At 41.0% G+C, this 16,266-nt stretch overlaps 1 protein-coding gene across 1 annotated transcript in view; it reads right to left on the bottom strand.

Moving 5' to 3' along the window:
- CATSPERE (catsper channel auxiliary subunit epsilon) overlaps positions 1–16,266 on the bottom strand; it is a 93,590-nt gene that overhangs the window by 75,350 nt on the left and 1,974 nt on the right. The window contains exons 2-4 of the mRNA XM_043512261.1: positions 14,573–14,621; positions 11,559–11,632; positions 4,916–4,985 (exon numbers count right to left, since the gene is read on the bottom strand). Coding sequence (XP_043368196.1) covers positions 4,916–4,985; positions 11,559–11,632; positions 14,573–14,621 — 193 coding nt within the window. The remainder of the gene's footprint in view (positions 1–4,915; positions 4,986–11,558; positions 11,633–14,572; positions 14,622–16,266) is intronic.

Below are 16,266 nucleotides of genomic sequence, written 5' to 3'. Positions count from 1 at the left end.
GCTCTCTGACCGTCACCACTGCAGGGACATTTTTACTAGGTTCTGTTGTTGTTACAAAACACATTATTAAAGTCATTTGTTCCATATGGCTGGTGTCAGGTGTGCAGTCCAGAATAACAGAGTAATATCTTGCTGACTTCAAATCTGCCACAATCTTCTTTTTGACTTTTGTTGCCAGTAACCGTATGATCTCATTTTGAATTATTTTTCCAAGGTCGTGGTGTGTGTACATTTCTTGGGTGGTGACTCTTCTTAGATGCTCCTGGAGTACGGCATCAAACTCAGCCATCAGCTCCACAATTTTAAGGAAGTTTCCATTGTTTGGCACATAGAGCTGATCTGAAGTGCCACTCAGTGCTAGGTTTTGGGTAGCAAGCATTCTCACAATGGCAATGAGCCTTTTCAGAACATTTTGCCAGTAAAGAGACTCTGATGCAATCTTCTCTTGATGCTGATCATCTATGGTGGCCTTTAATCTTAGTCTCATCTCAAGCTCTTTCTACCTATGGAAGGCTCTCTGGTGATTTGCTGTCTTCTCATGGCATGCCAGATTTCTAAGCTGATTTTTCCAGTCCTTTGTTCGTGTAGAACCCAATGTGGCTGGAACATTAGATTGGAAGATAAAGAATATGCAATAAAAACAATATGCAGCATTCTGGGTTTTTGAGTACATAAGCCATGGCCTCTCCACTTTGTCACCATTGGGGATTTCACGCCAGTAATGTGTTGGATGGAAACTTTTATTTTCATTGTCTTTGGGAAACATGAAGTTTTTCACCTGCTGTGGCCCATGCAGTACAAGGAAGTTCCTCAGGCTACTGCTCAATTGGGTCCACAGTCCTGGATCATCTAGACTTAAGAAACTAACTCAGCAGTAGCTGTTTCTTGCGCCTCCACCACACTCTTCTCTGATCTACACTTTTCTTCAGGAATGTGCCTGGTTACATCCATTTGAGATGGAGATATGGATGCTGCAGTAGCTGCCAGGTCACCTGCACTCTGACTAACTGGAAGATCAGGCATCTCCTCACCAGTCACATCCTCACAAGGCTCACTGTGAACATTTGTGTCTATGTATCTCAGGAGAGCTCCTTCCTGCTTAGATAGGAAAGCTTCCTTTGCTTTCTTTCTTTCTTTTTCTGAATGCTGCCCCAGAGGGGCGTTTTCTTCTTTCACTCATGACTGCTATTCTGTGCCAGCTATAGTGGCTCTCAACACTCAATTGAAGGGGACAAATAAGCAGGTTGGTAGCAGGGCCTGAGTGAGGGAAGATATCTGTGTCTTAAGGGCCTAACTGGCTCCAACTACTTCAGTTGACTGCCTGTTCAAGGAAGCAGCAGGAAACAGGAAGCTCCCTGAGAAGCTGGTGTTAATCAGTCCAGGCTCCTGGGGGTGCTAGAGAGGTACATCAGAGCCTCCTCCTCCTCTCTCTCCCTATAGCTCCTGCTGCTTTCTGTTATTCCCTCTCACCTTTTCTCCTACCTGCCTGTTATGTCACAGCACTCCACCATCTCTGTGCATCTAGAGCAGAGAGAATACATATGCACCAGCAGCAGACACAATTTTTTACACTCTGGGTCCTAGTGGAGCCCCCCCACAGTCTGGCACCTGAGGCGGCCGCCTCAGTTTGCCTCATGGTAAGGCCAGCCCTGCTGGGACCGCAGGAGGATGCTACCCTGGGTCCATGAGGGTACACTACTAAGAGACCAGGCACCACAGGGACATGGACCATAGGGCTACACACCCCAAACTAAAAGGACCACAGTAGGAAGTAGCACAGGGCAATGAACGTAGACTCCCTACTGGGAAGTCCCCTACTAAAGGGTGATTTACACAGAGCCCTGGGCTGGGACCTGGTGGAATAGGACATCCTGGATCCCCTCTACCTGAGGGGCTGAGGCCCTTTATCCACAGAAGCAGGGGCAGGAAGCCAGGTACTCCGATCACTAGGCTGACTGGCCCTCCAAGCCCCATCCTCTTCACCCTGCCCATTACAGTGCTCTTCAAAGAACTTCCATGATAGTTGATGTCAAGGTTTTGGTCAGCAGCCAAGTGGGCTCCATGTGTAAAGAAAGCCTGATCCCTAGGGATTCTGTGATGGTATCCCATAAAAGGAGATAGCCAGGATTCATGAACAACCTCAATGGACACAACTATGTACGCTAGAGGGCCTAGACATAAAACAGAGTGGGGACCCACGAAGACCAAAAAAAAAAAAAAAATTGATAAAAAGCTAAATGTATTTCTTCCCCCCTTTGGGGTGATTTAATGAGTATGTTTAAGTGTTCTTTATTGTATAAAACACCAATTGTTAGTAGAAAATTTTAAAATAACCACATCCCACTGAGCTCCCTCCTCCCACAATACTGTATATATTCTGGATAAAATAAAAAAAATAATAATCATAGTCAAATCCCAGGAACTTCATGGCAAACTTAACCAAAATTCTGTGGCAAGATCCCTGCAATCAGTGGCACTCGAATGCAACAGATTGGAGATTCTGTGACCGGCACACATAAATTTAGAACTGAGGCATCTACTTAACTAAATATGCAAATGAATAATGCATTCACTATAGTATCACATCATATTATTTGACATTAGACTCAATGTACACTGCTCCTCATTTGTTAACTTTCTTTGTTTTGCAAAATTGGATATAAAAATCCCAAACACAGTATCATAGAAATATAGACACCCAGAGCATCGGGTTGCAGCCCTGACCATCTTGGCTAATAGCCACTGATGGGCCTATCCTCCATGAATTTATTTAATTCTTTTTTTAACCCAGTTATACTTTTGACTAGGGCTGTCAATTAATCACAGTTAACTCATGCGATTAACTCAAAAAAATGAATTGTGATTAAAAAAATTAATCATGATTAATCACAGTTTTAATCGCACTGTTAAACAATAGAATACCAATTGAAATTTATTTAATATTTTGTATGTTTTTCTACATTTTCAAATATATTGATTTCACAACACAGAATACAAAGTGTGCAATACTTTATATTTATTTATTATAAATATTTGCACTGTAAAAATAAAATAAATAGTACTTTTCAATTTACCTAATACAAGTACTGTAGTGCAATCTCTTTATCATGAAAGTTTAACTTAAAAAGTTATATAAATTTTTATGTAAATAGTATTTTCTTATTGTTTAACAGCATAATGAATTGTGCGATGAATCATGCGATTTATCACGATTAATTTTTTTAATCACTTGACAGCCCTACTTTTGACCTTCACCACATCCCCTGGCAACGAGTTCCACAGGTTGACTGCATGTTGTGTGAAAAAGTACTTCCTTATGTTTGTTTTGGCTACTAATTTAATTGGGTGACCCCTAGTTCTTGTGTTATGTGAAGGGGTGAATAACACTTCCTTATTCACTTTCTCCACACCATTCATGATTTTATAGACTTATGTTCCCCCTTAATAAAATAGGTAATGATAATGGTAATGTTGATAATGAAATTTGCATTATTGGAGTTGTGGATGTGGCTTAGATGTTGGCCAGGTCACTGACAGTGTTCAGTCCCTTCCAGGGAAGTGGAACCCCTAAGTCAAGATCAACATAAACACAAACCAAAAGAATCTTCAGCGCTGTTGGGCTCAGTTTTCAGCCTCCTTCCTTTCAGGAGGACCTCACCTGCAGTAGCTCATCTTAACACCCACCCACCGACAGATTCATGGTAAAAAACCAAACTAATAGTCAGTGACCGGCCTAATCTCCCACAGGGAGGTCCTAGCAGATCACAGTCTTTAGTCAGCTCCTCGCTCTCCCTAGGCTTCTCACACAAGGGAGCTGCCAGTCTGTTCTCCTTTCAAGTCCATTCACAAATGAGCTCTCTCCCTTGTTCAAGTGCCCCCCTCCAAGACTGAAAGCTCTGCAGTAGAAGAGGGTGGAGCTGCTTGAGCCCACATCATCCTATTAACCTCGGCCAATGTGGTGTTTGTATACCTCATCACACACCTCCATATAATGAATAGGGGCTGTTCAGACATCTCTGAGCTATTGATTCAGTCTGTTAGCAGACTCAGGAACACATCACTGCATTGGTTACACTCAGTTGACATTTGGAAGGTTTCTTTCACAACCATTAGGGCTAGAAAGATTTGATTCTGGAGCAATACTATGAAGCTAATCATAGAATCAGAAACATGGGACTGGAAGGGACCTTGATAAGTCATCTAGTCCAGTCCCCTGCACTGAGTCAGGACTAAGTGTTATCTAGACCATCCCTGACAGGTGTTTGCCTAAGATGATAATAAAAACCTCCAACAATGGAGACTCCACAATCTCCCTAGGTAATTTGTTCCAGTGCTTAACTACTCTTACAGTTAGGAAATTTCTCCTAATGTCTAACCTAAATCTCCTTTACTGCAATTTGAGCCTATTACTTCTTGTCTTGTCCTCAGTGGATAAAGAGAACAATTTATCACCCTCCTCTTTATAACAACCTTTTAGGTACTTGAAGACTGTTATCGTGTCCCCCGTCAGTCTTTTCTTCTCTAGACTAAACAAACCCATTTTTTCCCCCAATCTTTCCTAATAGATCATGTTTTCTAGACTTTTAATAATTTTTGGTCCTCTCCTCTGGATTTTCTCCACTTTGTTCACATCTCTCCTGAAGTGCGGTGCCCAGTACTGGACAGAGTACTTCAGCCGAGGCCTGATCAGCGCTGAGTAGAATGGAAGAATTATTTCTAGTGTCTTTCTTATAACACTCCTGCTAATACATCCCAGGATCATTAACATTTTTTGCAACAGTATTACACTGTTGACTCACATTTAGTTTGTGATCCACTGAAGTGGACTCTGTGGCAAATACTGCAAAATACTAGGAACACACGGACCTGACCACAGTGCACTATGTATTTCTTATAGTTATTATTGACAGCTTACCTCATTGTCAACTTTTGGTCTAATTGTGTGAGTTCCAGGAACTGGACAGTTCAGTGTTGTTGTAGGTGAACTACAGTAATTAAAAAACAAACAGCCAGGTATTTAATACTAATTAACACCATACATATGCACTTCTGACTGGTCCATTCAGTCTTAACTTTTACTCAGGACCTAATTCCTCCCCATCTCCATCTTTCAAACTGAGCAAACCTTCCTCTTCCTTATTCCCCAACAATTTTTTTTAATGTACTATCATTAGATTGTCCGTTCAGTTTAAAATCAATGCGCTCAGCTTTTCAGCTTAGCCCTAGTCTACACACAGTCTTTGTACCCATGTCACTATTTCAGGTAGAGCTGATATTTTTTATACCATAATAGTTAAATGAGTACAATCCCTAATATGAACCCAGTTATGCCAGTGTATAGGTGCCTTATACCAGTATAGCTTATTCCCGTACATTTATGAGACAAAAGCCTGGTCTACACCTAAAACTTAGGTTGACCTAGCTACCATGCTCAGGGCTGTGAAAAAATTTCATGCCCTGTGCAACATAATTAAGCCGAACTAAGCCCCATGTAGATAGCAAAACACTGATGGAAGAATTCTTCTGTCAACCTAATTACTGCCTCTCAGAGAGGTGGATTTACTACAGTGAAGGGAAAACCCCTTCTGTCGCTGTAGTAAGTGTCTATGCAACTGCTGCAGCTGCACCATTATAGCGTTTGTACTGTAGATATACCCGCAGGGCTGGCCTTACCATGAGGCAAACTGAGGCGGCCGCCTCAGGTGCCAGACTGTGGGGGGGCTCCACTAGGACCCAGAGTGTAAAAAATTGTGTCTGCTGCTGGTGCATATGTATTCTCTCTGCTCTAGATGCACAGAGATGGTGGAGTGCTGTGACATAACAGGCAGGTAGGAGAAAAGGTGAGAGGGAATAACAGAAAGCAGCAGGAGCTATAGGGAGAGAGAGGAGGAGGAGGCTCTGATGTACCTCTCTAGCACCCCCAGGAGCCTGGACTGATTAACACCAGCTTCTCAGGGAGCTTCCTGTTTCCTGCTGCTTCCTTGAACAGGCAGTCAACTGAAGTAGTTGGAGCCAGTTAGGCCCTTAAGACACAGATATCTTCCCTCACTCAGGCCCTGCTACCAACCTGCTTATTTGTCCCCTTCAATTGAGTGTTGAGAGCCACTATAGCTGGCACAGAATAGCAGTCATGAGTGAAAGAAGAAAACGCCCCTCTGGGGCAGCATTCAGAAAAAGAAAGAAAGAAAGCAAAGGAAGCTTTCCTATCTAAGCAGGAAGGAGCTCTCCTGAGATACATAGACACAAATGTTCACAGTGAGCCTTGTGAGGATGTGACTGGTGAGGAGATGCCTGATCTTCCAGTTAGTCAGAGTGCAGGTGACCTGGCAGCTACTGCAGCATCCATATCTCCATCTCAAATGGATGTAACCAGGCACATTCCTGAAGAAAAGTGTAGATCAGAGAAGAGTGTGGTGGAGGCGCAAGAAACAGCTACTGCTGAGTTAGTTTCTTAAGTCTAGATGATCCAGGACTGTGGACCCAATTGAGCAGTAGCCTGAGGAACTTCCTTGTACTGCATGGGCCACAGCAGGTGAAAAACTTCATGTTTCCCAAAGACAATGAAAATAAAAGTTTCCATCCAACACATTACTGGCGTGAAATCCCCAATGGTGACAAAGTGGAGAGGCCATGGCTTATGTACTCAAAAACCCAGAATGCTGCATATTGTTTTTATTGCATATTCTTTATCTTCCAATCTAATGTTCCAGCCACATTGGGTTCTACACGAACAAAGGACTGGAAAAATCAGCTTAGAAATCTGGCATGCCATGAGAAGACAGCAAATCACCAGAGAGCCTTCCATAGGTAGAAAGAGCTTGAGATGAGACTAAGATTAAAGGCCACCATAGATGATCAGCATCAAGAGAAGATTGCATCAGAGTCTCTTTACTGGCAAAATGTTCTGAAAAGGCTCATTGCCATTGTGAGAATGCTTGCTACCCAAAACCTAGCACTGAGTGGCACTTCAGATCAGCTCTATGTGCCAAACAATGGAAACTTCCTTAAAATTGTGGAGCTGATGGCTGAGTTTGATGCCGTACTCCAGGAGCATCTAAGAAGAGTCACCACCCAAGAAATGTACACACACCACGACCTTGGAAAAATAATTCAAAATGAGATCATACGGTTACTGGCAACAAAAGTCAAAAGAAGATTGTGGCAGATTTGAAGTCAGCAAGATATTACTCTGTTATTCTGGACTGCACACCTGACACCAGCCATATGGAACAAATGACTTTAATAATGTGTTTTGTAACAACAACAGAACCTAGTAAAAATGTCCCTGCAGTGGTGACGGTCAGAGAGCATTTTTTAGAATTTATTGACATTGATGATACTACAGGAGCTGGTATGACAAATGTGCTTCTTAAAAAGCAGGAAAATACGGGAATTGCGATAGCTGACATGAGAGGTCAGGCTACAATAATGGTGCCAACATGAGAGGAAAGAACAGAGGAGTGCAGACATGGATCCAAGAGTTAAACCCTCAAGCTTTTTTTGTGCCATGCAGTACTCATTCATTGAACTTGGTGGTCAGTGATGCAGCATCAGCTTCTAGTGAGGCTGCTGAATTTTTTAATGTAATTCAAAGCATCTTTGTATTTTTCTCTGCATCAACTCATCGATGGCAAATTTTGAACCAACATCTGGGAACATCCTCGCTGACACTGAAACCACTGAGTGCCACACGATGGGAAAGTCGAGTGGAGGCGATTAAAATCTATTCAACACCAAATTGGGAAGATAGATGATGCCATAGTTGCCATTATGGAGGATAACGCTATGACAGGAACTGTTCGTGGGAGAACAGTGGCAGAGGGAAATGGAATCACCAGAATCATACATAACTTCAAATTTCTGTGTGGCTTAGTGTTGTGGCATGCCACACTATTTGAAATAAATGTTGTAAGCAAGAGACTCCAAGGTGTTGACCTTCATATATCTGGAGCAATGGAACAACTGGACAAAGCAAAGTCATACCTACAATCTTACCGGTCAGATGAGGAATTTCAAAACGTTCTGAAGAGTACACAGAGGTTGGCAGAGGAACCTCACACTGAAGCTATTTTCCCACCCATTCAAGAATACAAAAGTCACCGAAGAAGAAGACATTTTGATTATGAGGCACGGGATAATCCCATAAGAGACCCCAAACAACAATTCAAAGTTGAATTCTTTAACCAGGTGCTAGATTGTGCAATACAGTCAGTTGAAGAACGTTTCATGCAGCTCAAGGAACACAGCAGTATATTTGGGATGTTGTATGATATTCCAAAACGCCTCACTATACCTGAAGAAGACCTACACCAGCAATGCAGGGCACTAGAGACAGTGTTGACGCATGATGACATGCGCAATATTGGTGCGAGTGATTTAGGTGATGAACTGAAAGCCCTTTCAAGATACATTTCAGCAGGGTCAACTCCAAAGGCTGTTCTGGAATATATGTGCACAAATCAGATGACCACCCTCTTTCCAAATGCTTTTGCTGCTCTGCACATACTTCTAACACGCCCTGTAATAGTTGCCCATGGAGAACGCAGCTTCTCCAAGCTGAAGTTAATAAAACACATCTACGCTCCATAATGACACAGGAGAGGCTGGTCGGCCTTGCAGCCATCTCAATAGCACATGAGCTGGCCCAGACTGTGGACCTCCAGGAAGCAGTTCAAATCTTTGCAACCAAGAAGGCACAGAAAGCACCACTTTGATTATTCAAACAGATAAAAAAGCCAGTGTTTACTATGCAGACAAAAAACATTACATTTGCTGTTCAGGCGTTTGAAAGTTAAGTGTTACTGAAAATTTTTGAACAAGGCATTTTAAGTTGTTTGTTCTCCTTTATTGGGGTTGGTAGCGGAGTAGTACCATGAGAGGAGTAGAATAGGGAGAAGGCAGAGTTGAGACCTTTCAAAGTTTTGGCCCAAGTGAGGGAGTATGGGGGCATCATTAGAGCTCCCCGCCTCAGATGCCAAAATGTTGTGGGCCGGCCCTGACATACCCTAAGCTGTACATCACAATATAAAGCACCTTTATGCCAATATAACTGTGTCCATATGATGGGGTTGTACTGCTTCAACTATATTAGTTTCAAACTGATATATTTAAAGTGGAATAAAAACTATATGTAGACAAGCCCAGAGAGTGTGCTATACCCTTATAAAACATACTAAATTTAAAATAGCTGTCTACCTATTTCGTATCTCAACACCTTTGTAAGACACACGGTGGTACGAGAGATCTTTCAGCTGCTCTATTCTGTGTATGAAATACAGCATTAAGAACACTGCTGTGCCACCACTAGCTGAAGTGAAGGAAATATCAAAATTAAATGATCCAAAATTAGGTAAAAATTGGAGTGGTTACAGTGCATCCTAATATTAAGATGCATATAGATGTATTAAGAAAATAAGAATAATTTATAAGAATTTAATAACTAAAAAAAAAATTTAAGCAGTTAGGGCCAGGAACAATAAAATGGTAGTTGCAGGTAATCAGAGCACAAAGATTGAAGTGGCGGTCTTGGAGTAATTTGGCCTATAGCAAGCTGGCAGGCTGAGGTTAGATAAAGATTACTCCAAAACCTAAAGGGAGGGGTCAGTCAGGTCAGTTGCAGGTTTTCAATCAGATCCAGCTTTGATTGACAGATAGGTTTAGCGGCTTTAATCGGTTCATAAGAATGGAGCAATCAGAGAGAACTTAAAGATGACTGGAGGAGAAGTATGCTAATGATAACGATTGAGGAAATAACCAATTAAAGTAGGCCAAAAATCAAATATAAGGCAGAGAGCTGACAAGTTTGGTATTGGTGGTACTGATGTGTGTGAGTGACCGGAAGGAAGAGGTTGTCAGCAGGAGAAAAGTCAGAAGAAGCAGGAAGAGAGAAAAATCACTTAAAAGGGAAGAAGTAGGCTAGATTGTTGTGATGGATCAAGAAATCACTGCAAGCAACAGTGGCAGTAGCGAAGAAGGGGTGGCAGAGGTGCGGCAGCAGCAGACAGAGAAGAAGAGCAGGAGTTTGGCACTGAGACAGACAAGAAGGACCTTTTGACAGATCAGAGGGAAAAGAAAGTAGAAAGTAAGCATAAGACCTATAGTATAAGAAGGAGCTAGGACATATGAGTGTGTTTGAGATACTAAAGTTGGATATATGTTACTACGTATAAAAGTTTAGTGTTTTAATTAGAATTGCTGTCAGCATCCTACATGTGATTGATCACTACATGTAGAATGTAACCACTTGAACCATTTCCAAATGTATGACATTGCAGTATTGAGTACTTTAATGTGCATACTTGTGCTAATAGAATTTATATTTATGTTTCTTGATATATGCTTTTGTTCTTTTAAAAGATTTTATTGTATCAGGAAATATTGGTACATTAAATAAAGAAAATTTTTGTTTTCAAAGATTACTGCCTGAGTGTCAATCCTTTGAGCTGAAGACTATATCCATGTCTTCCCAAGCATGGGAAGTAAACAAAGTTAGTCTGTTCTGGGGGAGTTTTCTGAAGGTCATAGGGCAACACCTAGTAAAACCCTGGCAATTCCTCTAGGATGGGCCATCTCCTTTCACCTACCAAAACAAACAATTGAGTTACTGAAATAGGCAAACCATTGTGGTGGTGCCTTAAGTCTGGATTTTGGGGGTAACAACTGCATTTTGCATCTGGATTTGAATTTGCAATCTAATTATAATACATTCACATTAACACACAGATGTATATGCCTGAATGTGCAGTCATTCAAATGTGTTTATTTAAATATGTGATATCTGGTTGTACATTCAAATAAGCTTACCAATACAATAATTTCAAAGACATAACACATATAAACACAAACACAGCAAGATAGACAAATTAAAGCTGCAGTGGAAACCACAACTTTTTACCTGACTTTTGCTTATCAAAACTTTCAGCCACAATGCTGCATGAGAATAACTTTTATGTACTCCCGCTATACTGTAGACAGTGTTGGACCTCAGTGCTATGCAGATAATAGCTGTAATACATCCCTCTGTTAATTTGAAATCTTTTTAAAGGTTGTACCATATCCTGGCTAAACAGTCATTTAGGGGCATAGATGCTTTTTTTGAAGAAGTGGTATTTTGGATTCCCTACTCCTAGTGTAGCTGGATCTAATCTGGAGCTCACAGATGCATTAGGTATCTTGGCCATTAAATGATCAAATAAGAATACCTAGACAAAAAAGACTGTGTCCTGTCAGTATAATATAAATTATATAGAAACCTCAGGACCAGCATCTCTGTTTCCTCTGCATATATCAACCCACAACTCTTATTCTGAAACAAAGGATCTGTACTTCATAATTCTTAAGGGAAATAAAAGTAACATTTTGTTCTCCAACAGATCTCCAAATGAATGCATGTACCAGGCTTAACAGAAGCCCATCTTATTTGTATGTGTATACAAACACGACCTGCTCAAACTTTGGGTGGAATTTTCAAAAGTATTCAGAATTGACCTAACTCTGCTCCCAATAAAGTCAATGTGAGTTACCATTGTGCTGTTATTATTCACTTTTGCAATCCTTACCTTTTATTTGCAACAGTACATAACGTAGAAACTTCCCATTGCACAAATTCAGCTCCTTCATACTCTAAATATATCTAAACAAAGAGTAGAGAACTTATGGTAGCACATGTAAATATATAATCTGTTGCAATATATCTAATTGTATAGTGGTTTTAAAACCATAATGTTCTTTTACCACGTTTTTAATTATTACACAGAAATGATTAAATTCTTTAAATATTAAAAATGCCTAGGGACAACTTCAAACTTAAAATTGTAATGACTATGGCATTAAACCCAAACTTCTCCCACTGCAGTCAAAAAAAGTTTTGTCAATAATTTCAATGGGAAAAAAAACAAACTAAATTATGTAAAGCAAATAAATAAATAAACAAACAAACTACAAATAAATAAAATGGTATGTTTTCTATAAAACTAGCACATAAGGTTTTGAATTACAACTACTATTTCTGAGGTCTCTGTTAGCAGGGCAGGAAATCTTGTTGCAAAGTCCAATCTTTGTGACACTCACAGTAAGTAGGGCCAGTGAGAGTAAACTAGTTTTCATCTTGCTCTTTATTCTTTAGTTCAATACATCAGTAAAGATTTCTGTTTTCCCCCCTGGGAACAATTCACTATTGCCAAGGCCATCATCACGTAACAAAAGCACACTCAAAACTGCCTTTGAACTCTTTAGATGGTGCTCTGCAATGAGCCTAGGGTGACCAGATGTCCCGATTTTATAGGGACAGTCCCGATTTTGGGAGCTTTGTCTTATATAGGCACCTATTACCCTCTACCCCCTGTCCCAATTTTTTACACTTGCTATCTGGTCACCCTAAGTGGGCCAGATAAACTGTTGTCAATAGACAAGGCATTCCCTCCCCTCAATGCATAATTTTACTCCATTGAACTCCCATGCCTGGTGCCACAGAAACAAAAGACTAGGACTGGCAGTTTAATAATATCTGAATTTCCCTCCAAGTAGTGCAGAGAATTACTAACCCTTTCAACTTCATTTGCTTTTTAAACTGTTGACATGTACAATGGTGTGTGCACAAGTGTGTTCACAATCACTGGTAGTAGCAACAGTGGGAATTTGTTGCCAAGAAAATGGTTCTAATTCAATTACTAAAGCTGACTGCAAATGATTTTGAGAACGGCACCATTTATTCATACATTGTGATACTGAACTGGTGTAAGCTGTGGAAAGCTCATAAATTGCTAACATCGAAATGCAACATTAGAAAAATATTAAATCTGTTTCAGCTGTCTTTTAATGCAATGTAGCAGCAGTTAATAAGGAGGAAGACCAGTACCATATAACCAGCCAGCTCTGTAGATGACCAGCAATTGCTCTGCAGGTCACAATTTGAGAACCACTGTGTTACAGCATTTTTCTTTTATTCCCAATTTTATCCTTAACTTTCCTTTCTGATTATGGGTCTGACCCTGTTCCCACTGAAATCACTAGCAAAAATTCCATTGACCTCAATATGGGCAGTATTGAGCCCTAAACAGGTTAAAGTTGAATTGATGACTGATCAGACAAATACTTACTGGTTAATTTAAACAGATATATAATCATGCTGGTTTGAGACGTCCTTACCTGACTGCCAGAAGTACCTACTTTGGCCTATAGATGTGACCATTCTAAATCTCTCTTCAGTATATTTAAATGGAATGTGATGAACACACTCCTCCCCCTCCACTTGTAATCACTGATTATCTACTAACTGTTCCTATATGAGAGTTGCCTCTTATCCCCCCAAAAAGTATATTTGCATGTAAAGCTTTAGTGTGTCCAAATTAAAGTGAAATTTGAAATAGATACGACTGTTTTGGCTATACATCTCCCACCAATAATTTTGTTAAATTTGAAAAGACAATACGTCCTAAATTATTACACTTATTATGTAACATATTTTTGTTGTTTCTCTCACTTAAAAGTGAAAATAAATAATAAAAGAAAATGAACAAGTGCAAATGGAAATCTCCGAACAGTTTTGCACTAGGGCTTTCTCTAAACTACAAAAAGTGCTTGTTCTTGACAATGGGTATCAGCAACTGTATTTTTTGAACTTTTGTCAAGATTTAGCATATTTTATAGCCATATTATTGAATGGTATGTTTAATTAAACCCATGTGAGAAAATGTAAAGGAGTAAAGCATTGGTTAGGTGAGCTTATTCTCTATAACCTGGTAAAGACCCAATGCTTATTTAGTGGATAATTGATCAGGAATGTATAAGTAGAAGTATAAACAATATATGTGAAGGTTTTGTAGGCCTGCATACTCAAGTGTGGTTTTTATAACCGCTGTATAACCTTTTCGAGACGGAAAAGCGAGAACAAAGGTTCCTGACAAAAAATATTAAGATCTGAACATTCTGTTATTAAGGTGTTGGGGAGACTAGGGAAAACAAGCAAAATCTCTGTCAAATAGTATGATAGTTTTATTATTGCTAAAAAGGGGAACAATGCTTTTTGCAACTTATTGTATAATTCAGAACATGATGTACAGCAATAAATATTACTCAATAGGGAAGAAAAAATTTGGGACAGCAAATGAATAGAAGGGCATGTTGATAAAGATAATGTGTATAAAAGATCATGTCAGAACCTAGAATCAATGCCTTTCCCCTTGTGATATAGTCAGTTCACTGGCCTGCTACATGTCATTTGATCACTGGGTATAGTGCTCTGTACCTATGCAAATAAAACCTGGTCCTTGGATCTAAGAACTTGGTGTAAGCAGTGGTTTGTCTGCTTAAGCAGAAGGTTTGTCTGCTTTCCATGGGTCTGTGAAGTAACATGTGGGCCTGATTGAATTGGTCCTGAAACATCCTTACAGAAAAATCTTCCTATATACAGCAAAACCTACTCTACTTTGCAATATTAAGACATTACATAATAAAGCATCTTTGAAATCAGACCCAAAACATTGTCAGTCCCTAATATACACAAATAAAAGCTGGAAGCAGTGTATTACAAATCAAGACTGATTTGTTTTGATCATTATTAAAAAACACTTACAGTGGTTCTGGTAGTGAAGAGAGCATAGTTTTCTACATTAGTTTTATACCTGCAAAGAAAATGCACTAAGGTATGAATGTCAAAATTAATTTCTTCTCCAAATAAAAATAGTAAAGCAGTGATACTCTATGACCCCCTTAGAGAGCAGCATTAGAATAACATCACAAAGCAATATTGTGTTATGACAATATTCTGGAGGTCCCAAAGCTATTTCAGGAAGCCAGGGAATAGCTGTGTGAAAGCATAAGATTACAGTCTACAAACTATAGATCAAATTCAAAGTCAGTAGACTTACTCTGGATTTACACTGGTGTAAATGAGGGCCAAATTTGGCACTATATTTGTATACGCCAAACTAGAATTACTCACACACCAATGGTACGTTACCACTTCTTAGGTGTATTGTGTCAGCTGTTTAACAGCACATAGCAAAACTATACAACTGTTTAGGATTGGAAGTGAAGAATATAGTAGTCAATTGAAACTGCAGTGAAAATTTATGTAAGCACAATAAGTATCCAAATTAGATTTAGATTAAGACAGGGATGACAGCCCTACTTTGTTAAAAATGCCATAAAATTGTGAATGACCATTAGAATTTCAGCTTTACATTTAACAGGAAAGTTGGCACCTACAGCAGAACAGTGCAGCCTAACACAATGCTGGGCATTGGTTCAGTAGGCTCAGAGGGAAACTGTCACCAATTGAACCATCTGGAAACTTCCTGCAGCTCTGTAGGTTCCTGGGTGGTCTCCACTATATGTAAGTACAGGCTTACCATGACATAGCCTCACAGTCTCCAGGAGGTAGAGCAATCATAGCTTACTTAGGGTATGTTCACACTAAAAACTTGGGTCGACCTATATTAGGTAACTACTGAGGTGAGGCATGTCCACACCATGCTCCTTGGGTTGGTGGTGTGCATCCTCATCAGGCACACTTCCACTGACCTAATAGGGGTAGTGTGGGGAGCTGAGAGCCAAGTGTCCCAGCTCCGCTGGCAGTTCCCTGCCAGGAGCCGGGCTGCCCCACAGGGAAGTGGGTTGCACCCTGACTCGCCACCCTGTTCCCCACAGGGAGCAGAGGGAAGCTGCAAGAGGCTTCTCGCCTCCCCATTCCCCACTGGGAGCGGGTGTGTGGGGGGAAGCTGCCCCAGGCTTCTTGCCCCTAGGGAGTGGGGTCCAGCTGCCCCGGCTTCTCAGCCCCACCCTGCCAGGAGCCAGGCAGCCTTCTCAATTTCATAACTCCAGTATGGAGTCATGAAATTGACAAGACAGCCAATGTTCCCAGCCAGGAGAGGGAAAGCAACCCGGGGCTTCTCACCTCCCGGCTGGGAGCGGGTCAGCCGCCTGGGCTTGTTGCCCCAGCTCCCAGCTGGGGGCCGAGTCGGGGGGTGGGGTGGTGAGAGCTGGGGGCCTGGGTTCTTGCCCCATCTCTCAGCTGAGAGCAGGGTCCAGCTTCTGGGTTTCTCTCCCCAGATCCCAGTTGGGAGTAGAGTCTAGATGCCTGCAGCTCCCAGCCAGGAGTGGTGTTCAGCTGCCCAGCTCTCCAGGGGAGGGGTGGGCAGGTGGGCTCTGGCTGCCAGGCTTTCTTGTCAATTTCACTGCTGGAGCTGCGAAATTGACAAGAGCGCTAACAGCAGATCTAAGTAATGCAGTGTCTATACAGACACTGCACCAGCCTAACTACACCGA

The sequence above is a fragment of the Dermochelys coriacea genome, chromosome 3 (assembly GCF_009764565.3).
Source record: "Dermochelys coriacea isolate rDerCor1 chromosome 3, rDerCor1.pri.v4, whole genome shotgun sequence".
Classification (NCBI taxonomy): domain Eukaryota; kingdom Metazoa; phylum Chordata; order Testudines; family Dermochelyidae; genus Dermochelys; species Dermochelys coriacea.
This window is presented reverse-complemented; position numbering and strand designations above follow the sequence as displayed.